The sequence below is a fragment of the Pleurodeles waltl genome, chromosome 3_1, assembly GCF_031143425.1.
Source record: "Pleurodeles waltl isolate 20211129_DDA chromosome 3_1, aPleWal1.hap1.20221129, whole genome shotgun sequence".
Classification (NCBI taxonomy): Eukaryota; Metazoa; Chordata; class Amphibia; order Caudata; family Salamandridae; genus Pleurodeles; species Pleurodeles waltl.
In genome coordinates this window covers 703587715-703614582 of record NC_090440.1, presented here as the reverse complement: position 1 = coordinate 703614582, position 26868 = coordinate 703587715, and the positions used below count along the sequence as shown (strand labels likewise).

The 26868-nt window shown below is 46.3% G+C and overlaps 1 protein-coding gene across 1 annotated transcript in view; it reads left to right on the top strand.

The window, feature by feature from the left end:
• Window positions 1-26636, top strand: part of SYNC (syncoilin, intermediate filament protein) — a 55903-nt gene extending 29267 nt beyond the window's left edge. The window contains exon 4 of the mRNA XM_069223386.1: window positions 25852-26636. Coding sequence (XP_069079487.1) covers window positions 25852-25906 — 55 coding nt within the window. The 3' untranslated portion in view covers window positions 25907-26636. The remainder of the gene's footprint in view (window positions 1-25851) is intronic.
• The last annotated feature ends 232 nt before the right edge of the window (window positions 26637-26868 follow it).

Sequence of the window (26868 nt, the reverse complement as noted above, 5' to 3'; positions counted from 1 at the left end):
GGTTATGAGATATTTTGGTTCCTGAAATCACGTGATCATAGATAGTTTGCACCACAGTAAGTTTAGGCACACCCCAAGGATAATTTAAATGACATGATCTTGTTAATTTCAAAAGATATGAAATTGTTCTAATGATGTAATGTTATATTTATAGAAATGGATATTTTGTTATAAATGGATGTATTAACTTGAAATGTAATCTCTTCTTGATCATAGAATATGAGGAGTATTCATTTGTTTTAAATGAGGATGAGACCTATACGGAAATAGGAGGAAGGTCACGATATTCATAGTTTAAGTCGAAGAGGATATGGTGTGATATATTTTCAGGAATTATAATTGAATGAGCATCCATTTATTTATATTCAAAATTGGGAAATGTTTGGAAGGAAGAAAAATCTGATGGATTTGTGTAGTATTTCATTGGTAGTTATATTTCTTTTATGTTTAGTAAACCAAACTGTATATTTTCTACGGAGGATGGGACCTCTGTAAAAGAATTTGGCTAGGAAGAAGGCCGCAATGGTTGAAACGCGTTGCAGTTGATGTGAGCCATAAAAGGAAGTATTGGAGCTGTCTGAAGTGCTGGCGTTTCATAATTTTCAAAGTTTGTCATATAATTACAGGTCCTGTGCCCATAGGCGTGCACCGATTCCGGCTGGTGAGACCAGGAAGAAAGGCAGGAACTGGTTTGAATTAATATATATATATATATATATATATATATATATATATATATATATATATATATATTAATTCAAACCAGTATATGTTTATATATTTGCAGCCAAGCTAAATAATGAAGAATTAAAATGCATCACATTGCCAGCATCAAGCAGAGGAACTCTGGATGGCTGAGGCAGGTCTTCCTAACATTGGACCCTCAACTGTGCGTCCACGTTCAGCCGAGCTCCTTCTACTTCAGTGCCAAGTTTCCCCATCTTATATACGTTAAACAAACTCAAGAGGAAGATACTGGCAATTTCCCCCTCCCTTCAGTTGTGAAATTCAAGCGCAGTCTGCTCCGAAAACACGCAAAGAATGGTCCCTGCCCCAATGCGCATTCCAGAGACAGAGGAGCTTTACTTTTCTTTGATGAAAGCATTCCCATGCTGAGACTTTCTTATCACGTCTCATTTCCACATCCCCCATTTCATGTTCCTGCATGGAGTAGAAGCGCAAACACGTTCTGTGTGGAAAACAAGCTTGGTCAATCAATCGGTATTTGTAAAGCATGTCTAATCACCTGTGAGGGTCTAAAGGCGCTGGGGGGGAGGAGCCTCATCGAAATAGCCACATCTTGAGGTTCTTCCTGAAGATGGTGAGTGACAGGTTTTGTCTGAGGTGCAGGGTGAGGTTGTTCCAGCTTTTAGCTGCAGTGTAGGTAAAACATCGTCCTCTGGCAGTGGTTTTGCGGATGTGAGGGCCAGTAGCCAGGGCCATTTGGATGGAGTGGAGAGATGTGGTGGGGGTGTGGAAGGAGACGTGGTGGTTCAGGTAGTCTGGTCCTGCGTTGTGTATGGCCTTGTACGTGTGGGTGAGAAGCTTGAAGGTGATTCGCTTCTCGACTGGTAGCCAGTGGAGGGTACTCAGGTGTTGGGAGATGTGTTCTAAGCGTAGCTGGATGAGTTGAAGTTTTTTGATGTTCCTAATTGAGGTGCCGGCATAGAGGGTGTCGAGCTTGCTCGTGCCTATGGCATGGCTGACTGTCCTGCGACAATCTGCTGGGACCCATCTGAAGATCTTCCGGAGTTTGCGGAGTATGTGCCAGCAGGAGGAGGCAACAGAGTTTACCTGGTGGGTCATGGATTGGGAGGAGTCGGGGATGATTCCTAAGTTGCGGGCGTGATCAGTCGGTGCAGGGGGGGTCTGAGGGATGTGGGCCACCAGGAGTCGTCCCAAGCTGAAGTGGCGTTTCCAAAGATGATGAGCTCCGTCTTCTCAAAGTTTAGCTTGAGGCAGCTTGCTCTCATCCAGGTGGCGACCGCTTCTATTCCTGCGTCCTTTTGGTTGTGTCCGGGTCTTCGGTGAGGTAAATGATGAGTTGTGTGTCATCGGCATATGATGATGGCAAGTGTGGAAACCACCACTGTGATGGCACCTGAACCTAAGCACAAAATGGAGTCAGTGTTCAAAATGGAGTCAGTGATCAAATACAGATAGATAGCATTACAAGAGGTTTAACCACAAGACTCCTCATTCTTTTAACAGAAGCACTGTTTAGCAAAGAAAGTGTCCAAGTCAGTCATTGAAGAAGCTGCTATTGGCTGCCGCCCAATCAATACAACAGGATAATATGAATGGCTGCGTTCCAGTCACATCATCCTTTGTACAGGCAACCACTACAAACTTATACAGAACAATTTTCTTACTTCTGATATTCATTCTGAAGGAGACATTTATTTCCCAGTTTCCTCATTAAAAAGCGTTCTCAGGCTCCTTACTGTATCCCTAAGTGTGTTTTTAGCAATTCCTTTTCACAGCTGCCAGGTGCCACTGTTGCTGCGTCATCTGCAAATCCTCAATACATTAGAACCGGATGGTGCTAACTTTCCCCAGAACATGGTGGTAGCCATGAGGGTCCTGGGATGCAGTATTGAGCTTATGGGGTCGCTATGACTCAGCTGTCAAAGTGCATTAAGAAAAGTATTGGAACTGTGATCTTGAGCGAAATGGGGCAGGGTCAGTGAGCGTGGGGGCAGGAACAAAGGTGAGGCTAAAAAAATAACAAAATATGCTTTAACTATTTTGTCGGTCTTTCACCTTCAGGTAACTACTTATAAAATAATGCACACCTTAAAAGAAAAATACATTTAAGTTAAACTAATCAGTGAGAGATGCACTATCTTGTGTTATGAAACCTCTGTTGGTTAATGTGATCACTGCTCGTGTGTGTGTATGTAACAGAGAGTTAAAGAACTGAACTCTGGTTGGTGCACTGGGAAATAGTGACTTGTGTGTTGTTAGTGTTAAGAGGTCCCAGCCTGTGGCAGAAAGCATTGAGAATATGTCATTATTTTAAAGTTGCATCACACACAGTATGATAGGCTGTCACACAATGTGAAAATTAAGATTTATATATATGATTGAAAAAAGTGCTTCCAAAGTATAGATGTTAGTATTAGACTCTACCCAGGTAAATATTTTTATAACTGTCTATTAAAAGCATGCACTCCACAGATCAGTTGGTAAAAACCCATTGCAATATCGCTTAAAAACAATACATCTTTGTCCTCAGGAAGCTTCAAGTCAACTCCATCAATTCAAGCCAATACTGACTTTTAGGCAGCCTTTACATTTGCAGATTAACTAATTGCATACATTTATATTTCTTTCAGGTAGTATACCCTCTGGCAAGAAGGCTTGTTCCTTGATTAGCTGTGTACCCCCCTCCCTCAACTTCACAGCACTGGATACTCCCTCAGATCCACTTCAGCTGAGGTGTCTCAACTTTAGGAATTAACCGTCCTGGAATGGCTGTCTTTTAACCCCTTCTGTGCCGAGGACGTAGTGGTTACGTCCTTCGGCACAGTGCTGCTGTGCCGAGGACGTAACCACTACGTCCTCTCACACAGCCCAGAGGGAGCGCTCTCGCTCCCTCTGTGTGCTTCCCCCCACCCCCCCTAAAGTCAGGGATGGAATGGGAAGCCCTTCCACCCCCGACCCCCCACCCCCCCTGTGACGTCAGCGCACGAGCGTGCGCTGATTAGTCACAGGGTCTCCCCCATCGCGCTGGAAGCTCTGCTTCCAGCGCGATTGAAAGAGAAATGCTCAGCATTTCTCTTTTAATCACATGGGGGAGGCCCAGAGAGACTTCAAAGGGAAGGAAATGTATTTCCTTCCCTTTGAAGTCTCTCCCAGGGTTTCAAAAGCCGGATTGCTTGCAATCCGGCTTTTGAAACCCCACTAGACACCAGGGATTTTTTTGTTTTGGAAATTGACATAAGGGAGCAACCCCTTGGGCAAGGTTCGCTCCCAGGGGGGGCATTTTTTTGGGAAGGCCTTTTCTGCCCCCCCGGGGGCAGAAACCTCTAGGCACCAGGGATCATTTTTTTTTTCTTTTTGTTTTGTTTTGGTTCTGTTTTAGGTGGGGAGCGACCCCTTAGGCAAGGGTCGCTCCCCTGGGGGGCAAATTATATTTAGGCCATTTCTGCCCCCCTTGGGGGCAGATTGGCCTATTTTGATGAGGCCAATCTGCCCCCAAGGGGGGCAGAAACCACTAGACACCAGGCAGGTTTTGTTCTACGTGAATTTCACGCAAGGGGAGCGAACCCTTAGGCAAGGGTCTCTCTCTGGGGGGGGGTATTTTAGACCATTTCTGCCCCCCTGGGGGTTAGATCAGCCTTTTTTGATTAGGCTGATCTGCCCCCAAGGGGGGCAGAAACCACTAGGCACCAGGGATTTTTTTTTTTTTTTTTTTTACAGATGGGGAGCGACAAATTGTATTTAGGCCATTTCTGCCCGCTTTGGGGGCAGATCGGCCCCCCAAGGTGGGCAGAAACCACTAGGCACCAGGGATCTTTTTTTGCACCGTCACGCAAGGGGAGCAACCTTGTAGGCAAGGGTCGCTGCCCGGGTGGGAGTGGGGGGCAAATTTATTTTAGGCCATTTCTGCCCCCCCTGGGGGCAGATCGGGCTATTGTTATTAGGCCGAACTGCCCCCGGGGGGGGGGGCAGAATCCTCTTGATACCAGGGCAATTTTTTATTTTTTTTGTCTGTTTGTTTTTTTAGAGATGGGGAGCGACCCCTTAGGCAAGGGTCGCTCCCCTGGAGGGGCAAATTGTATTTAGGCCATTTCTGTCCGCTTTGGGGGGAAATCGGCCGATTTTAGGTCAACCTTCCCCCAAGGGGGGCAGAAACCACTAGGCACCAGGGATCTTTTTTTTTGCGTCGTCACGCAAGGGGAGCTACCTTGTAGGCAAGGGTTGCTCCCCGGGGGGTGTGGCGGGGAAAATTTATTTTAGGCCATTTCGGCCTATTGGTATTAGGCCGATCTGCCCCCGGGGGGGCAGAAACCTCTAGGCGCCAGGGCACATTTTTTTTGTGTGTTTTTTTTTTTGTTTGTTTGTTTTCTTAGAGATGGGTGAGCGACCCATTAGGCAAGGGTCGCTCCCCTGGGGGGGAAATTGTATTTAGACCATTTCTGCCCCCCTTGGGGGCAGATTGGCGGATTTTAGGTCAGTCTGCCCCCAAGGGGGCAGAAACCACTAGGCACCAGGGATTTTTTTTTTGGTGCCAATGTCACGCAGGGGGAGCGACCCCGTAGGCAAGGGTCGCTCCGGGGGGGGAGATTGGGGGGGCAAATTTATTTTAGGCCATTTCTGCCCCCCCGGGGGCAGATCGGCCTATGTTATTAGGCCGATCTGCCCCTGGGAGGCAGAAACCTCTAGGCGCCAGGGCAAATTGTTTTTTTGTGTTTTTTTTTTGTTTGTTTGTTTTTTTAGAGATGGGGAGCGACCCATTAGGCAAGGGTCGCTCCCCTGGGGGGCAAAATGTATTTAGACCATTTCTGCCCCCCCCTTGGGGGCAGATTGGCCGATTGTAGGTCAATCTGCCCCCAAGGAGGCAGAAACCACTAGGCACCGGGGATTTTTTTGGGGCGCCAATGTCACGCAGGGGGAGCGACCCCGTAGGCAAGGGTCGCTCCGGGGGGGGGTTGGGGGGGGTAATTTATTTTAGCCCATTTCTGCCCCCACGGGGGCAGATCGGCCTTTTGTTATTAGGCCGATCTGCCCCCAGGGGGGGCAGAATCCTCTAGATACCAGGGCAATTTTTTTTTTTTTGTCTGTTTGTTTTTTTAGAGATGGGGAGCGACCCCTTAGGCAAGGGTCGCTCCCCTGGAGGGGCAAATTGTATTTAGGCCATTTCTGCCCGCTTTGGGGGGAGATCGGCCGATTTTAGGTCAACCTTCCCCCAAGGGGGGCAGAAACCACTAGGCACCAGGGATCTTTTTTTTTGCGTCGTCACGCAAGGGGAGCTACCTTGTAGGCAAGGGTTGCTCCCCGGGGGTGTGGCGGGGAAAATTTATTTTAGGCCATTTCGGCCTATTGGTATTAGGCCGATCTGCCCCCGGGGGGGCAGAAACCTCTAGGCGCCAGGGCAAATTTTTTTTGTGTGTTTTTTTTGTTTGTTTGTTTGTTTTCTTAGAGATGGGTGAGCGACCCATTAGGCAAGGGTCGTTCCCCTGGGGGGGAAATTGTATTTAGACCATTTCTGCCCCCCTTGGGGGCAGATTGGCGGATTTTAGGTCAGTCTGCCCCCAAGGGGGCAGAAACCACTAGGCACCAGGGATTTTTTTTTTGGTGCCAATGTCATGCAGGGGGAGCGACCCCGTAGGCAAGGGTCGCTCCGGGGGGGGGGGGGGGGGGGGGGTTGGGGGCGAAATTTATTTTAGCCCATTTCTGCCCCCACGCGGGCAGATCGGCCTTTTGTTATTAGGCCGATCTGCCCCCAGGGGGGGCAGAAACCTCTAGGCGCCAGGGCAAATTTTTTTTTGTGTTTTTTTTTTGTTTGTTTGTTTGTTTTTTTAGAGATGGGGAGCGACCCATTAGGCAAGGGTCGCTCCCCTGGGGGGGGGGGAAATTGTATTTAGACCATTTCTGCCACCCTTGGAGGCAGATTGGCCGATTGTAGGTCAATCTGCCCCCAAGGGGGCAGAAACCACTAGGCACCGGGGATTTTTTTTTTTGGCACCAATGTCACGCAGGGAGAGCGACCCCGTAGGCAAGGGTCGCTCCCAGAGGGGGGGGGTTGAGGGGTGGGGGACAAATTTATTTTAGGCCATTTCTGCCCCCCCTGGGGCCGGCTGAGCTAGAGGCCAAAATCCACAGGTAGGCACTGTTTTCTATGAAAAAATTTGATGTGTCCACGTTGTGCTTTGGGCCATTTCCTGTCGCAGGCGCTAGGCCTACCCACACAAGTGAGGTATCATTTTTATCGGGAGACTTGGGGGAACGCTGGATGGAAGGAAATTTGTGGCCCCTTTCAGATTCCAGAACTTTCTGTCACCGAAATGTGAGGAAAACGTGTTTTTTTAGCCAAAGTTTGAGGTTTGCAAAGGATTCTGGGTAACAGAACCTGGTCAGAGCCCCACAAGTCACCCCATCTTGGATTCCCCTAGGTCTCTAGTTTTAAAAAATGCACAGGTTTGGTAGGTTTCCCTAGGTGCCGGCTGAGCTAGAGGCCAAAATCTACAGGTAGGCACTTTGCAAAAAACACCTCTGTTTTCTTTCAAAAAATGTGATGTGTCCACGTTGTGTTTTGGGGCGTTTCCTGTCACGGGCGCTAGGCCTACCCACACAAGTGAGGTATCATTTTTATCGGGAGACTTGGGGGGAACGCTGGGTGGAAGGAAATTTGTGGCTCCTCTCAGATTCCAGAACTTTCTGTCACCGAAATGTGAGGAAAACGTGTTTTTTTAGCCAAATTTTGAGGTTTGCAAAGGATTCTGGGTAACAGAACCTGGTCAGAGCCCCACAAGTCACCCCATCTTGGATTCCCCTAGGTCCTTAGTTTTCAAAAATGCACAGGTTTGGTAGGTTTCCCTAGGTGCCGGCTGAGCTAGAGGCCAAAGTCTACAGGTAGGCACTTTGCAAAAAACACCTCTGTTTTCTTTCAAAAAATGTGATGTGTCCACGTTGTGTTTTGGGGCATTTCCTGTCACGGGCGCTAGGCCTACCCACACAAGTGAGGTATCATTTTTATCGGGAGACTTGGGGGAACGCTGGGTGGAAGGACATTTGTGGCTCCTCTCAGATTTCAGAACTTTCTGTCACTGAAATGAGAGGAAAACATGTTTTTTTAGCCGAATTTTGAGGTTTGCAAAGGATTCTGGGTAACAGAACCTGGTCAGAGCCCCACAAGTCACCCCATCTTGGATTCCCCTAGGTCTCTAGTTTTTAACAATGCACAGGTTTGGTAGGTTTCCCTAGGTGCCGGCTGAGCTAGAGGCCAAAATCTACAGGTAGGCACTTTGCAAAAAACACCTCTGTTTTCTTTAAAAAAATGTGATGTGTCCACGTTGCGTTTTGGGGCATTTCCTGTCGCGGGCGCTAGTCCTACCCACACAAGTGAGGTATCATTTTTATCGGGAGACTTGGGGGAACGCTGGGTGGAAGGAAATTTGTGGCTCCTCTCAGATTCCAGACCTTTATGTCACCGAAATTTGAGGAAAATGTGTTTTTTTAGCCAAAGTTTGAGGTTTGCAAAGGATTCTGGGTAACAGAACCTGGTCAGAGACCCACAAGTCACCTCATCTTGGATTCCCCTAGGTCTCTAGTTTTAAAAAATGCACAGGTTTGGTAGGTTTCCTTAGGTGCCGGTTGAGCTAGAGGCCAAAATCTACAGGTAGACACTTTGCAAAAAACACCTCTGTTTTCTTTCAAAAAATGCAATGTGTCCACGTTGTGTTTTGGGGCGTTTTCTGTCGCGGGCGCTAGGCCTACCCACACAAGTGAGGTATCATTTTTATCGGGAGACTTGGGGGAACATAGATTAGCAAAACAAGTGTTATTGCCCCTTGTCTTTCTCTACATTTTTTCCTTCCAAATATAAGAGAGTGTGTAAAAAAGACATCTATTTGAGAAATGCCCTGTAATTCACATACTAGTATGGTCACCCCGGAATTCAGAGATGTGCAAATAACCACTGCTCCTCAACACGTTATCTTGTGCCCTGTTTGGAAATACAAAGGTTTTCTTGATGGCTATTTTTCACTCTTTATATTTCAGAAAATGAATTGCTGTATACCAGGTATAGAATGAAAACGCACTGCAGGGTGCAGCTCATTTATTGGCTCTGGGTACCTAGGGCCCTATATATCCCCGCAACCAGAGGAGTCCAGCAGACGTAACGGTATATTGCTTCCGAAAATCTGACATTGCAGGAAAAAGTTACAGAGTAAAACGTAGAGAAAAATTTATGTTTTTTTCACCTCAATTTCAATATTTTTCTTTTTCAGTTGTTATTTTCTGTAGGAAACCCTTGTAGGATCTACACAAATTACCCCTTGCTGAATTCAGAATTTTGTCTACATTTCAGAAATGTTGTGGTTTCTGGGATCCAGCATTGGTTTCATGCCCATTTCTGTCACTGACTGGAAGGAGGCTGAAAGCACAAAAAATCGTAAAAATGGGGTATGTCCCAGTAAAATGCCAAAATTGTGTTGAAAAATTGGGTTTTCTGATTCAAGTCTGCCTGTTCCTGAAAGCTGGGAAGCTGGTGATTTTAGCACCGCAAACCCTTTGTTGATGCCATTTTCAGGGAAAAAACCACAAGCCTTCTTCTGCAGCCCCTTTTTCCCATTTTTTTGAAAAAAACGAAATTTTCACTGTATTTTGGCTAATTTCTTGGCCTCCTTCTGGGGAACCCACAAAGTCTGGGTACCTCTAGAATCCCTAGGATTTTGGAAAAAAAGGACGCAAATTTGGCTTGGCTAGCTTATGTGGACAAAACGTTATGAGGGCCTAAGCGCGAACTGCCCCAAATAGCCAAAAAAAGGCTCGGCACAGGAGGGGGAAAAGGCCTGGCAGTGAAGGGGTTAAGGAAAAGTAGAGGGACTGTTTGTCTCAAATTAAAAATTTAGGGGCACCTCGTGCCCCTCAGAACCTGCCCAACCCAACCTCTGCTCCTACAAAGGTGGACCAAAGGTATGATGCATTTGGTTTAAATCAAACTCCATGATCAAGTAGTGGTGCTCATCATAAACAACACTAAAGAAAAATTAGACTGTCCTCAACAGGAATGGATGCAGAAGACAAAATGCATAAAAGGAATTAGGAGGAAGAATTGTATCCATCATAAATATTTTTTTGCCAAAACGAATTTAATTATTTCAATTAATGTCCACTCCTGACAATTGATCAGGCTCAGGACAAAAAGGTGAAGTGGGGCCTTTCTCTGGTCTTATTGGGACACCGTGTGGTAGCCAAGGTTACAATGTCTTAAGAAAAACAGCTGGCCATAGGGCAAATAGCCCAGGTGCTCTCTTCTTGTGATGTCCCCGCTGCTGATTCCTCATCTCAACCTAATCCTAAAGCAGGACCACACATTGATCCACAGCAGAGGTATAATCAACTTCATAATTGACCTCAAAACTCCGAAAGGCTACCCTTACAAACTGTAACTCATTTGTGGCTGAATAAAGGCAATAGTTTGTAAAACTGTGAAGTAGAACAAGTAGCTGATTGGCAAATATTTAGACCTAGACAATCAGAGTAGAGTCGATATTGGGGTTTTCTTATGGCAGATTGGACTTTGAAAGTTTCTCGAGAATTGTACGTCAGGTCATAACAATCTTTGGTATACAGTGCAAACCATCTGGAAAACAACAGTAAGGAATAGCCCAGCACTGGAAATTCAATGAACAATTAGTCATCAACTCTGAAATCTTTGGTCTTTTTCCAAATAGAAACTCATGGCCCATCTATGTCTATTCAATCAATAGCGGGGAGTTTGTAGAAAAGATGGAAGAGGTCGTTCAATAAAGATACAAATCTGACACTGCCCTTTTGCAAGAAGGAAGGTTTCACTCCCATAGCTACACTGTGGTGGAAAAGGTTGCATATAGGTGAAGAGTCACTGGCTGCAGCCCATACATCCTTCGGGCCGATGTTAGCAAAACTGTTGTTATTTTCGTGTGCCTTAAAGAGCATGAATTGAGTCAAACAAAAAAGCCAACCAAAAGGCCAAGATCATGTAAAAAATAAGCGGCAGGCCCTACAAAGGGCAGAAATGGAAAGAATTCTCAAGCCCTCTAGGAATCTACCTCTCATATGTGGGCAAAACAAGGAGGTTTGGGCCAGATGAGCAAAGCTTTTTAGCGGTCGCAAATTGTCCGATTCTCCATTTCAAAGGTTCGTCCATGTGGCTTGTAGTTCCATGGAACAACTAAAGACATATATAGAAGCAAAGTATCCTTTTACTATAACCACGCTCAGGCCATTCTGTGGAAGCAAATTACATTATAACAGTAATATCGGGCAGTATTGCTTACCTCATAGTTGAACAATATACACTGTTTGCAGGAGCAGTGTCTTTGTTGGAACACCTCTTGCAACCTTGTACTATGTACAATTAAACCTCCAAACATGCAGGATTAAAAAACGGAGGCTTAAGTTGAAAAAAGGCCTAACCGCCTGATACAGGCTGATAAAAGGATGCCCTTCCGTACAGGTATAAGCCGGGAGTGCTCCTTGCTGAACTACTTAAGTTCCAGATGCTCCAGTCTCTCTAAACCCGACTGACGAGCCCCAATCAGAGCAAAACCAGTCATGAGTTGCTTGTGGTCCAGTTCAGGGAGGACCTGCCCTAGCATTTCAGGTTGGACTGTTTCTGTTGGAGCAGGGTCAGGACTGATTTGCATATGACTGGGTTCAAATTGAGGTGTCGGGTGAGTCGAATTGCTACTTCAAGCGATTGCCAGTTTAGACTTTTTGCAGGCATCTTCCCATCATCTTTTGTGTGATTTTTTTAATCCATGGACTCACTGCTCAATGTCTGTCCATCGAGGTAAAAACATCAGAAAGGAAGCCTGTGATATTCCACATTATTTACTATTCCCATAGCACCAAAAATGTATTTATTGAACAATTGATGGAGCTCCTTTCGGAAAGAACTACTTTCACTGCAAATATCCTTTTGGCGGACTTCAACATAAAGGGTGGTGAGACAAATGGACCGAACGTGTGAAGTGGATGAAAACGATGCTCGTAAAACAAAAGTGTTGTCAGCAGCATCTTTATTCCACAGAGGTATAAGGGCTCCAACAGAGACATCAAATAAGGATTGCAACACTGAAGTAGCAGACTTGAACATTCTAAGTATAACATTCTGCCCAATTATAGGTAAAAAAAAAGTAGAGAATGTGTGATAGAAGAGAGCAGGATACCACGTGATGTATCACAGTGTTCCTTCTTTCCACACAGAAAAGACTTTGAAAACAATTACTGAAAACTGCTGCATGGAAAATGTTGTATCCTGCACCTTTTAATCTCCATAAACAACATAATTCAGATCAAAACTTTTATAGCAGTAGACTGATTTGGCATATTTCCTTGCTTCTGTCTACCTTCCTATTTCCTATGCATCACAAAGTACACTTAAGGAAAAGGCAAAAAAATAAACAAAAATAAGACTTGGGCCAGAATTTCAATGACTTAAATCAATCTGTTCTGGAATCCAAGATCTCGTTGAAACTAATCACAGGCTCAACAGCAAAACACTGACACATGAAACACTTTGTGATGGTGATAAAGTTAAAGACGCTCAACCTAAATAGACCTCTCTACCACTGCCACAGAATCTGACAGTCTAAGAACCTTACCTGAGAACCCGTGGGCGAATGGTCCTCATTCAGTACAGTAAAGCAAAAGGATTTGTTTGTCTCGTTCATAGATCACCAGCCATCTTCTCATTTTTCTAACCCCCCATCCCAACAAAGATTGTAAAGGACATAGGCTTGTTTCTCATTCCTTACCCGACTACTGCAATCAATACATCTCTGCTACAAGGTGTAGTTGGTGACTACTCAGAAATTAGTCTCATCACTCAGTTTAAAAAAACTGGACGCCTACCATGTAGATATGAACAATTTCTGCTCTGTATCCAAGTTTTGCCTTCCTTGTAAAAGTCTTGCATTGCTAATCAATAAGCTCCAATTGGGCTTTAGATCAGGATGCAGCTCTAGGAGACCCCATCCAGGTCGGTGTGAGGAAGGCAGACGTTACTGGGCTTCAACCGTGGGGGTTGAGGCAATTTTCCTCTGTTGTCATGGGTTCACCTATTATGGCCCTGCACACTGGACCAAATACAGCTCCTTCAGCACTTGATTCTCAGTGGTAGTGAAGGTGAGCATTCACAGACATCTATGGGATGTAGTGTGGGGGGTGCTTGAGCTCAGCAATTACACTACAGCACAATACATGAAAACTCTTCAACATGTTGTCCAAGTCTTATCTTGGTTAAAACAGAGCCATCTATGCTGAAAACCGAAGAGATTCAAATTTGGTAGGAACAAAGTAGAATATTTTATTAAGCATGGATGGTCTTTCTATGGATCTTCAGAAAGCTGCAGAAATTTCAGATTGCCTATGTCAGACTTATCTTGTGCCAGCGAATTCCACAGGAGAAGAAGAAAACTCCCTATTCTCTTCCCCCACTATATTCACCCAAATAGGGATGATTCTACCACAGTGCAATAGGGGGTGAAAAGGGGAAATGGAAGACAAGAGAGACTGCCTTAGAAGTAGATAAAGGCACACCCAGAATGTTCTAAGTTATCACCTCCTCTGAGCGACCTCTGACCTGTTTTTGGTCAGGAGACCACGCCCCCACGGCCGCAGCACCACCAAGCTGTCCCCCTGCCCTTTACCCTGCACGCGCTGCCTATCGCGCGTTCGCGGCCCTCCACCCGCAGGCATCCTCCTGCGCCTCATCCCTGGCGTCTGGTGGGCTCTGGTAAGCTTCACTAGACTTGTGCTTTGTGCCGTGTTATGTGATTGTGACTCCTGTTCTGTGCCTTGAATTATTGTGCCTTTCATTTATCTGTGACTCGCGTTCTGTGCCTTGAATTATTGTGCCTTTCATTTATCTGTGACTCGCGTTCTGTGCCTTGAATTATTGTGCCTTTCATTTATCTGTGACTCGCGTTCTGTGCCTTGAATTATTGTGCCTTTCATTTATCTGTGACTCGCGTTCTGTGCCTTGAATTATTGTGCCTTTCATTTATCTGTGACTCGCGTTCTGTGCCTTGAATTATTGTGCCTCTCGTCTATTTGTGGCCCGTTTTAAGTGCCTTTAAATTTTCTGTGCCGCTCTTTTTTGCAGTTTCGTTCTGTTATTTCTGCCGCTTTTTTTGCCCCTTGTGCGCACCCCCGTCACCCTGTCGGCTGTCCTTGAGCCGCTTTCCCCGCCGCTGCCTCCCTGCGGCCCCGCCCCCCTCGTGCCCCCATTCGCCGCTCCCTCCCGCCTCCCAGCTGCTCCTTCCTTCTTAATGGCGGTCGCTGCGCGTCGAGGGTGAGCGACCTCTGACCTGTTTTTGGTCAGGAGACCGCTCTCCCACGCCCGCAGCACTCCTGCCCTTGACCCTGCATGTGCTGCCTATTGCGTGTTCGAGGCCTCCTCCACCCGCAGGCATCCTCCTGCGCCTCATCCCTGTAGTCTAGTGGGCTCTGGTAAGCTTCACTAGACTTGTGCTTTGTGCCGTCTTATGTGATTGTGACTCGTGTTCTGTGCCTTGAATTATTGTGCCTTTCATTTATCTGTGACTCGCGTTCTGTGCCTTGAATTATTGTGCCTTTCATTTATCTGTGACTCGCGTTCTGTGCCTTGCATTATTGTGCCTTTCATTTATCTGTGACTCGCGTTCTGTGCCTTGAATTATTGTGCCTTTCATTTATCTGTGACTCGGGTTCTGTGCCTTGAATTATTGTGCCTTTCATTTACCTGTGACTCACGTTCTGTGCCTTGAATTATTGTGCCTCTCGTCTATTTGTGACCCGTTTTATGTGCCTTTAAATTTTCTGTGCCGCTCTTTTTTGCAGTTTCCTTCTGTTATTTCTGCCGCTTTTTTTGCCCCTTGTGCGCACCCCCCGTCACCCTGTCGGCTGTCCTTGAGCCGCTTTCCCCGTCGCTGCCTCCCTGCGGCCCCGCCCCCCTCGTGCCCCCATTCGCCGCTCCCTCCCGCCTCCCACCTGCTCCTTCCTCCCGCCTCACTTCTTAATGGCGGTCGCTGCGCATCCACGCCAGAGGCAAGCCCGTCTGTGCCCGTCCGCGCCTGGACCACGCCCAGCGCCACCCCCCCTGGTCCGCGAGACCCCTGCTTCGCCAGACGCCGCTACACGCCCGACCAACTCAACGCCCTCAATCCCGGCCGCATCACAGCATGCCTCCAGTCCTCACCAAGGAACACCCACGGACCCTTTTCATGCCACAACTGCAGTTTCACCTGCAACAGTACAACGAAACCTACAAAGACCGGAACAAACCACCTCCACTGCATACTCCTCAACACCCGCTCCGCACGCAAGCACGCCATCGAGCTCTGGGACCTGCTCGACTCCACCGCCCCAGACGTAGCCTTCCTAACCGAGACCTGGTGGAACGACTCCTCGGCACTCGACATCGCAATAGCCATCCCGGACAGCTACAAGATCATCCGAAGGGACCGCACCAACGGAATCGGAGGAGGAATAGCCATTGCCCACAAATCCACCCTCTAGGTCTATACCCACACCGACGACACCCTCAACACCGCCGAACACCTACACTTCCGCATCCACACCGACCCCAATACCACTGTCAGAGGAACGCTCATCTACAGACCTCCTGGACCACGAGGACCCTTCAGCGAATCCATCGCCGCCCTCACCTCAACAGATTACATCCTCCTCGGAGACCTAAATTTCCACCTGGAGAACAACAACGACACCAACTCCACTACTCTGATCGACAATCTCACAAACCATGGCCTCAGACAGCTCGTAAACACACCAACCCACATCGCCGGCCACACGCTTGATCCCATCTTCTCCTCAAGCGCCCACGTCACCTTCAACCACACCACCGTACTCCACTGGACCGACCACCACTGAATCCACTTCACCTACAAGAAAAATACAGAGCACCATCGCACCTAACAACCACCCCACCGATGCTGGAGCAAAGTTACGGAAGACCAGCTCACAAACACCCTCACCCAGAACCCACCCACCGACCCAGACGCCACCGCCCACAACCTCACTCTGTGGATCAACGATTGCGTCAACATCCTCACGCCACTCAAGAAACCCACCAACAACCAAGTCAGAAGAAAAGCCGCCTGGTTCACAGACGAACTCCTAAACTCCAAGCGCGACTGTCAGAAACTAAAAAAGGAATGGCTCCTCAAACACACACCCGACAGCCTCACAGCCCACAAGGACGCCACCCGCAGACACCACCAACTCATCAGACAAGCCAAACGATCCCATTTCAAAGACCGCCTGGACAACAACGCACATGACAGCAAAGAGCTCTTCAGCATCGTAAAAGAACTCTCCAACCCCAGCGCCAACGTTAACGACATCCCTCTATCCCAAGAACTCTGCAACGCACTGTCCACCTTCTTCCACCGAAAGATCACCGACATCCACAACAGCTTCAACGCCACTCCCACGCCAGCCCCCACTCCCGAAAGCTCCACCTGTGCAAACCACCTGACCTCCTGGACCAACATCAACAATACAGAGACACGCAAGATCATGAAATCCATCCACTCAGGATCTCCGTCAAACCCCTGCCCCCACCACGTATACAACAAAGCCGACTCCACCCTCGCCCCCCAACTACTGAAGGTCATCAACATCTCCTTCGAAACAGCGACTTTCCCGGAAAGTTGGAAGCACGCCGAAATCCGCGACCTCCTCAAGAAGCCCAAAGCAGACCCCAACGACCTCAAGAACTTCAGACTGATCTCCTTACTCCCCTTCCCAGCGAAGGTGATTGAAAAAATAGTCAACACACAACTAACCAGCCACCTCGAAGACAACAACATTCTGGCTCCCTCCCAATCCGGCTTCAGACGAAACCACAGCACTGAGACCTCCCTTCTCGCCTCCACAGATGACATCAGACGTCAAATGGACAACGGCGAAACATCAGCCCTCATCCTCCTGGACCTATCTGCCGCCTTCGACACAGTCTGCCAACGCACCCTGAAAACCCACCTCCATGAAATCGGAATTCAAGGAAAAGCCCTCGACTGGATCATCTCATTCCTCTCCAGCAGAACCCAGAGAGTCTGCCTCCCCCCCCTTCCGCTCCGAAGCCACCGCATCATCTGCGGCGTCCCCCAAGGCTCATCCCTCAGCCCGACGCTGTTCAACATTTACATGCCCCCCCTCGCACAAGTAGCCCAACAACACAACCTCAACATTCTCACCTACGCTGATGACACCCAGCTAATCCTCTTGCTCACCAAAGACCCGCGCACTGCCAAAACCAACCTCCACGAGGGAATGGAATCCATTGCTGAATGGATGAAAAACAGCCGTCTGAAACTCAATTCGGACAAGACGGAGGTCCTCATCCTAGGATCCAACCCCTCCGCCTGGGACGACTCCTGGTGGCCTACCGCACTAGGAACCCCACCGACACCAACCAACCACGCACGCAACCTGGGCTTCGTCCTCGACTCCTCCCTCACCATGTCTAAACAGGTCAACGCAGTCTCCTCTTCTTGCTACAACACACTCCGCATGCTCCGTAGGATCTTCAAGTGGATCCCGATAGAAACAAGAAGAATGGTGATACAGGCCCTCGTCAGCAGCAGACTAGACTACGGCAACGCACTCTACACAGGCATCCAAGCAAAAGACCTACTACGCCGCCAACGCATTTAAAACGCCTCCGCCCGGCTGATCCTCAACGTACCCCGCCGCAGCCACATCTCTCACCATCTGAGAAACCTTCACTGGCTCCCCGTGGACAAGAGGATCTCTTTCAAGCTTCTCACCCACGCTCACAAAGTACTCCACAACACCGGACCAACCTACCTAACCAACATACTCAGCTTCTACACCCCCACCCGTCAGCTCCGCTCCGCCAACCTCACCCTCGCCGTCGTCCCCTGCATCCAACGAAAAACCTCCAGCGGCAGATCCTTCTTATACCTCGCCTGGAACACGCGCCCAACCAACCTGCGACAGACCCAAGACCTTCTCACCTTCAGAAGACTCCTCAAGACCTGGTTCTTCGATCAGTAACATCAGCCCTCACGGGTACGTAGAGCGCTCTACAAATTCAATTATTGATTGATTGATTGAACACCTCTTTAAAATCTTCTTGAAGCAATTGAATGGGTATGTGTGATTCAGCATCTATAATTTAAACATAATATACATTTTAGCCTTGTATGTACTACTCCATTAAAATGCATGCATTTCCTATACATTTACAATCTAAACATCATACAATGTTTAACATGCAACTTGACATTTATACAACTGTCTTCTCCAGATGTCTGAGTAATATCCAACTCACTCGGATTAGCTTCTTTAATAATTGAAGTTCATCTACAATCTTATTATGCTTTTAACAGTTTATGAGGACATATTATTTACAAGTATATACATCTTCTGATCTCTTAATTGTGCTCAAGGTTGCTGACTATTTGTGCATTTAAATTTCTTTTAATAATAGATTTCTCCTAAGTCATTCATATAAATTCCTACAGATTATATTTTTTGCTTGCTGGCTATTTACCTCTTTTGATGTTCAGACTGTCAGGAAATTTTTCTACTAGATGAGCGCTGACAAGAGTTCACAAAAAGCAGCTCCAGAAAACGAGGAATACCCCATTGCTTTCACACAAGAATGAGGAGCACTGATAAAAAGTAGACTTTTCCCTCCAACATCGGTCCAGCGTATGCAGTCTGTGCTGCTCTTTTTCTCAAGAAAACAGTTGAAATGCGCAGCGCAAACCCCTTGGATGTACATTGGGTCTGATGTTTATGCTAGAAATGAAATAACCAGACCACGCATCACATTGCTCCTGAACTGCCCCCACCATTTTGTAAGTCTCATATTTTGCTCTGGGCTAACATCTTCCAGGGTTTAAGCAGTATTATAAAACATGGTCTCTGATATTTTCACAATGGATATTTTTTTAACCAGAGCAGTTTTATTCCATTTAATCTACAATTCGTTGTGTTTTGATCACACCAACTGTATTTCCGACAGGCCAACTCCAAGTATGAAATTGAAGCGTAATGTTTTCTGTGCGTAGCCAACTTTTAACAGCAATTTAATGACAACTTCATCCTCTTAACCAGCGATATTACTTGCAGAGGAGTTGCTACAAGAATGGTTTTGCTGGGACTACTCAGGCTCCAAACTTGGGGCATCCGGGCTGATGAAGAAATTCATTGCTGAGACAGAGGCAGTTCTTCACAAATATGCAGTCTAAGAAAAGTTGCCAGGCATGCTGGCTATGTTTTTTTAATTAGTACAATTTTGTCATTACATATATTCCAGGTTCAAAAAATATTCTGGCGAAAGAACTTTTACACAGAAATACAGAAATTCTAGTCAACTATAACCAAAACATAATTCCACCTCAGCTGGGAGCAGTTCAATCATTTTTAGAAAGAGTTTGGGCAAGTTATACCAACATGCTGAACAATGAGATGAAAGTTCTTGAAAAAGTCTTGACACAACACAGCATTCTTTAGCCCTCATTACAACAATGGCGGTAGGTGTTAAAGCAGTGTTAAATACCACCAACAGGCCGGCGGTAAAAAAAAAAGGGATTTTGACCCTGGCGGTAACCGCCATGAAAGACCGCCACTTTAACACACTGACCACCAGGGTGGTAACGGCTGCTGGGCTAGAGACTTCGATCTCCAGCCCGGCGGCCTTCACAAGCCCACCCTTTGGATTACGACCCAGCCTACCGCCATGGTTTTCGGGCCAAAACTTACGGCCACGAAAACCATGGTGGTAGGCACTATCGGTGCCAGGGAATCCCCACCCCACTCCCCCTCCCCCTCCCCAGAGTCCTCTCCCACCCTCCCCCGCACATATACACAGCCACATGCGCACCCATATACACACATGTCTCACGCATACCCACCACCACCCACACATGCACACATACATACCCACACACCGCAACACACACCAACATACCTTGTCGCACACATGCATTCACAACGTACACTCACAATCAGTCATTTAGGCATGCATTCAATGCGACTCGCACCCCACATACACACACACATGACATACACAAACACACAACACCCCCCATCTCCTGTCGGAGAACCCGACTTACCTGCTTGCAGGAGGTCCTCTGGCTGGATACGGTCTGCGGTGCTGCTATCAGCAGCAGCGTCTGCCAGCAAACCGCCAGGCCGTATCATTGCTCATGAAACAGTCGGCGGTGTTTTGCTGGCGTGGCAGTGCTGCTGTCAGCAGCACCGCCGCCATGACCGTCGGTGGTATGCCACCAGCATTCTGGCAGAATACCGTCGGCGGTCATAATACGCGTAGATGGCTGGTAGCCACGGCGGCGGTATGTTGGCGGCCGTTGTCGTGGCGGTAGGCGGTAGTTACCACCAATGTTATAATGAGGGCCTTTATCTGAAAAGACAAGCATTAGTCATCCCAACTCAAGAATTGAAATGGCAAGTCCTGAAAATGTTCCAGGTCTTTTTGGTGGCCATCTGTTCGAAAGTATACTGAACACTATGTGGCTTCCTGTCCAGTCCCAGCCCAAGGAAAACCATCTCATTCAGAGTTTTTACAAACAATTCATCCTCTTCCAAAGCATTGGTATGCACTTTCTACTGATTTTATAGTAGCTTTACCACCATCATTGGAGAAGAGTGTCACTATGATAAGCGTGGGCCCTTTTTCGATAATGGCACAATGGATTGCCCTGAACACCTACCATCAGCTAAGACTATGGCTCCAACCTTTCAAACAATATTTTAATTAGAGGGTCTTTTATGAATCATTATCTCAGACTAAGCGCCTCAATTCATATCTCACTTATGAAAGGCTTTTTTTTACACATAACTCAACTTCTAAGAAAGTCTTCCAAGGTCTAAGGTCAAGATGTAAAAATATGCTGATCCAACCCTTCAAAACAAGGTAGAGGATAAGGCATGGTTGTCCTGTAGATTCTTACCATTCCATCTCACTGACAAATTCAACGTATGATGTGAGCCATTCAAAATAATACAGTGTATTAATCCAGTGTATTAATCCTCTGACTTTCAGGATTCAACGCCCTCAAGTTTGGAAGATTCATCCAGTCTTTCATTTTTCTCAATTGAAACCTTTCTGTGCAAATCCTCTTTAACATTCTTTTCCACTTCCACTTCCCATTGTAGTTGGCGATATTCTGGAATATAAAGTCCAAGCAATCTGTGATTCCCAAATATGTAGAGAAAAGCTGCAGTTTCCTTTAAACTGTAAATTTCATCCACCTAGGGAATGATCCTGGGAAGGTGCACCTGTAGCCCATGCTCCTGCCCTGTTCCATCATTATTTAAAGCAGTTTCCAAACAAACTTGGGGCATCAGGGTGAGGGTGTACTGTTGTGCTGCCGTGATCCCTGAGGTTTCAGCGCTCACCTTGCTCATCTCAGATGCCTTGCACAGTCTGTAAAGACCTTGCATCGCGCAGCGGCTTCGCTAATATAACAGTTAACTGGAGTGACCAACACTCCTCTGGCGATTGTTTTCATAGTGCTCTTAATGAAGGATTTTTGCATCATGACCAATTATTTAGCTGTGCTGCGTACTGACATGTTTTCTCCCAGTAGTCAGCAATTCCAAGTTTCCTCTAATTTCCCAGAAGGCAAACGGACCTTAGATGAAAGAAGATTGGATATCCCAAAGCAATACAACAGATGACATGAAAATTGCTAATCAACATATCCCAATCCAAGAAGGATGAACTGGAGTGAAGGGATATCTTCTAGTTTAACAGCTACAAGAGGAGGAGCTTTGGCATATTTCCCTATGCCGCAACACTTTTAGAAAGTATTGTTTTGTGGTGTAGTTCACCTCCAATACTTCCTCTTTTTCTTCCTTTTGTGTATTTTCCTCAGACATTCTTCCTTGCTCAGTAGCTCCAGTTCTGCCTCAGAAGACATCCCTTTGCTCTAGCTCAATCTTCTGCTACTCCTGGATTATTGTGCACCCCACTCACCATCCTAGGTTGTTTTGTTGCTGCTTTATGCTTTCCTCTTTTGGGGCTCATTCAAGAGGGAATTGTTGATTGGTGTTTTCTCTGGCACCTGTAACATCATGGCTTCTGGTAGGGGTCGCTCTTACCTCTGGTTCCTCTAGCAAACGGCACCAAGAAAGATAAACCTGGCTAAATGGCCAGTCTTTGACAGAACCTCACTACGTCCGCTGAGCCACATTCTGGAAGTGGACCCAGCAGGCGTGGAGTAAGCATTCCTTAGTTGTCCTAATCTTTAAGACAATTTCTAAAGGAGCCCTGTCTCCACTCCCCTCCTTTCAGTGTCTAGATCTCCTGCATCCGGCTTCAGGAATGTCAGCAATACACTTCTACTGTCTGGGAAAATAACGTCACCTTCATCTTGTGCAAAAGCCAGGCTTAAAATAACCTGAATGCATCCCACCAGTCTTCATTACTCTGGCTTACCTGCACATACACCATTCATGTACTACATAGGTTACACAGACATACTTGCACCACTTACATTGAAGATGTCAGCACTATGAACCAGTAAAGTGCATAGAAGAAGGCCTTTACATAAGTGGGCTGTAGACCTCTACTTCAGTAACAGAGATAAAAAGTCTGGTTGCAGCTATGGGTTCACAAAAAAACAAACTCTGCTGCCACCACTCTATGCTAAATCCAAAAAGGGACAATAGTCCACTAACTTGTTGCTTGGGGCTTGGTGCACCTTTTCAAGGGACAGGACAAGTCGAAGACCTTGCTGAAGTCAAGGGACCAGTTTAGGCCTCTGCGCTCATGATAAGTTAGTGAGACAGTAGGGCCAAAATAAAAAAATCTGGATACCAGATGCATGCCGTCAGGCACTCAGGGCAGGGGCACAATATGCACGGTACACTCCCTTCCCAACAAGCACTTTTTCACTTGTCAGTAGTGTTTGACACTGTAAAATGGGCCTCGGTTCTAATACCCTGGAGAACAAGTAAGGCACAGTGGAAGAGTTCTGTGATGGTGCAACTCCTGTCTTATCAGCACATAACAGCAAGGTAAATCTCAAACAGTTTCACCAGTAACTGCCTCTTCATCAATGAGTTCAAGGTTCCATCCTCTTCTAAAAGCGTTTTAATTTGTACCTGGAACTCTTTAGTTGCCTCCTCCATCATTCCAACCCATTGTTTTATATATATATATATATATAAATATATATATATATATATATATATCAATGCTATACGTATTTCCTGCAAACATAACTGATTTCCCTAAGATAGTAAAAGATATTTAGACATGGATGATGACACTCCCTAACCCACCTAAAAACAGAATTCATGTAGCTCTCGACTTTACCCCTGACAAAAACCTAAATCTGTATCAGTAACAAAACAAGTAAAGTATAAGATCTAACCGTCCAAGTGATAAAGTCCTTTATCCCAAAACAGGACTTTAAAAAAGTTAGCCAATTGGTGTTCCTCTCAAGACTTAACTATGGCAACTATAGCTGGTCCCATTAAAAGAATCCCTCAATTCTGCAGCAGGACTTGCATGCAGCTCGAGAAGATCAGATTATACCACTCTAATTCTGACCACTCTAAAATGGCTTCACATTGAAGCCACAAGCTTATTCAAACCAACGTGGATAACCCAGAGGGCTGCAAATTACATGGCTCACAAATTAACAATCTCAAGAGGCTGCAGTGCACCCAGAAGTGCTCAATCTCTCCATCTTGAACCCTATCTTCCAAAACGTCCACTGAAAGAAGATGTCTCAGGGAGTGCTGTCAAAGCACGAAATCCCTTCCCTAAGGCTGTTACTACAAACCCCTGCAATGACAATTCCAAGAAACATCATTACCAGATATGATCAGGGCCAGCTCAGGGGCGGTGGGACTGGTGCCACTGCACCAGGTGCTGACTTCGGGCGGGGGCACCCTGTTTGCAAGTGTATTATGATTTTAAAAGCACCTGCTGCAGGCGTCACTTAGCTCCAGATATTTTCAAATGCAAAAACAACAGATGATGGACGGAAGGCAGAGCAAATCAAGCATTAACCCCCAGTCACAGATCTGGGTTTAATCCATCAGTTTTTTTGCTTGCCATGCCATTCCACTTTGGACCCAGCCATATGCAAATCAGTCTTGACCCTGTTCCCCATGGGAACAGTCCAGCCCGAACTGTCAGGCCAGGTCTTCCCTGGACCAGAAACAAGCATCCTGAGACCAGTTTCAGGGTATCACCCTTTATCAGCCAGGTTAGCTTGAATCTGGTGGCATAGCAAGCACAGGACCCATGTCTGGGCATACCCTTCCCACTTGGGGCAACAAATGCAAAAACAACAGATGATGGACGGAATGTAGAACAAATCAAGCATTCACCCCCAGTCACAGATCTGGGTTTAATCCATAAATTTCTTTGCTTGCCATGCCATTCCAGTTTGGACCCAGCTATATGCAAATCAGTTTTGACTCTGTTCCCCATGGGAACAGTCCAGCCCGAACTGCCAGGCCAGGTCTTCCCTGGACCAGAAACAAGCATCCTGGGACCGGTTTCGGGGTATCACCTTTCATCAGCCAGGCTAGCTTGAATCTGGTGGCATAGCAAGCACGGTACCCATATCTGGGCATACACTTCACACTTGGGGCAACAAATGCAAAAACAACAGATGATGGACGGAATGCAGAGCAAATCAAGCATTCACCCCAGTCACAGATCTGGGTTTAATCCATCAGTTTTTTTGTTTGCCATGCCATTCCAGTTTGGACCCATCCATATGAAAATCAGTCTTGACCCTGTTCCCCACGGGAACAGTCCAGCCCGAACTGCCAAGCCAGATCTTCCCTGGACCAGAAAAAAGCATCCTGGGACCGGTTTCAGGGTATCAGCCAGGCTAGCTTGAATCTGGTGGCATAGCAAGCACAGGACCCACATCTGGGTATACCCTTCCCACTTGGGGCAACAAATGCAAAAACAACAGATGTTTTCAGACAACAATAACAATGTCAGGATAACTCTGTGATTAATGTTCTTTTTAGAGAGAGATCAGAGCTCTGTCTAGTGGACGTGTTGACTCTATGGTTACTGAATGTTACTGCTTTTGTAAGAGAGATCCTTTAGTTACTTGTAGTTTATAACTTTAAATCATAATACAGAACAGTAAGCTATTGACTGTCATCAAAGAGCTGCATGCAAACAGCAAGGTATAGATTACAGTGTTATGACGTTTTACCCAGTCATTCATTATCCTAATTTTGCCAAAAGGGTTCATTTGGGTAGAAATATATTCTTATAATTAAAGAGAACCCCCCAACCATGATGTTACATTTTAAATTCTGAGTTTGTGCTTCTTCAGAATAAGCACTCTTAAACTATACTGCTTACCAGTTTGGATGACCTGTGACTCCTACACCTTATAGTCCTCTGTCCCACATAAAACTTCCTATACACTTATTTATACAAATAGATTGTCTCTGTGCTCTAATACCCTATCCTACACTGGCATGAGTGATGCTATAAAACTAATCAAATGCATCTGAGAGGGGGTGGTTATGGAGACTTGAGTGGCTCTGTTTAAGGGTGGTAGTGAGGGAATCCATGGCAGAGGTGGTCATTGAGGGGTGCCTACGATCATTGTCTCACTGGGCGCCACCAGCGGTAAAGCCGTCCCTGGATATGATAGGGTGCATTTGCCCTTCAATTAGATGTTGAGATGTGGTGGTTACTAGGGATCTATTACAGGAGCCATTTTGAGACCACTTATTGGTTTTATTGCTGATACGTAATTCCACTCACTATAAACTTGCAATGTATTTCAGATGTTCTTTGCATGCTTAACCTTTCTGCGTTACTCCTCGGACCCGGATGATGACAGTTTCCGACTTAGATATATATCTGCTCCTCATGTATGTGCACATTTTCTCGACATCGCGTATTTGTGTCCATTGTTTAACTTGTATTAGATTCATACTATTTCCCTTTTACCGTCAGACTGTATGACTCAAAATCCCATGCTTCTATGAAAAGTCTTTTTCTACCCCACTGGTCTAGTGTGAGTTCTGCAAAACTGCAAATAAATAATTGACATTAATAAACAAACAAATAAATAAACAAATAATGCAGGAATAGAGTTATTTACTGGTGTCACTTTTTTCTCTCACCCACAGAGGCTGCCTTGAAATATATGGACAGCTTTGCACAGCCAAGGACAAAACCGAGTGACTGCTGGCCCTCACCGGTGACCTGCGAGACAGAGTGGTCGATGGCCTCCTTGTGATCTTTGGGGCAAAGTGGCTGCTGCCCCACCTCTCTGGCTGACAGTTCATCTGTCTATGGGGAGGGGAATGATTGGCCCTAGCACAATGAAAAAACACTATATAGACTGCTTCTATAAGGGCCACCAAAGTGATAGAAGTCAGTAGTCTTCAGAATCCCAGTCCTTTACTAAAGCTGGCTGGTCTATTGGGCAGCTAACCTGGAAAGCAGGTAGTTCTGGGCAGGCAATTCCATGCCTGAGTACACCTGAAACACCTGAAATGTGACTGCCACAGTCCTACTGGATTCCCAGAAGCTCCATTTAGACAGAAATTCACTTGATATCCTGGGTGACCAACCAGACTGGGTATTCAGTATTACTGCAGTAAACCTTTGCATCATTGAGGCAACACAATGCTCTATGAATGTAGGTCCGGGCTAGATGCCCAGTGGTGAGATGTGTAGGGTGTTGGCCATGGAGAGCATCAATCCAGTGGGGTGAGAGGCGTCAGTAATGTAGTACCTGATGTGCGATGAGTAATTTAAGTGCATTATGAGGAAGTGCAGTCCTAATGGGGCCTTCTATTGATTTTATTTTTGTAAGCATTGTGCATTGTGCATTGTCATGTCAAATGTTTTATATCCATGTATAAGTATTTTGCTAAAGTGGAATAAAGTAGTATTCTTGATGATGAAAGTGCAAATAGAACAATCACAAGACCAAGCCTGGAGCCTCAATGGAAGAAAGGACTTCTTAGAAGCTCTGTTACGCACAAGCAGAACCCATCTTGAAACAACCATTAACAAAAGCAGCCATTTTTGTTTGTGGGGTAGAAACGCTTTACCAGGCTTCCCTCACATGGTAAACAATTACTGCTTTCCAAAGAACAGTGCAGGGTCAGTGACAGCAGAACCAGCAAACACAAAAT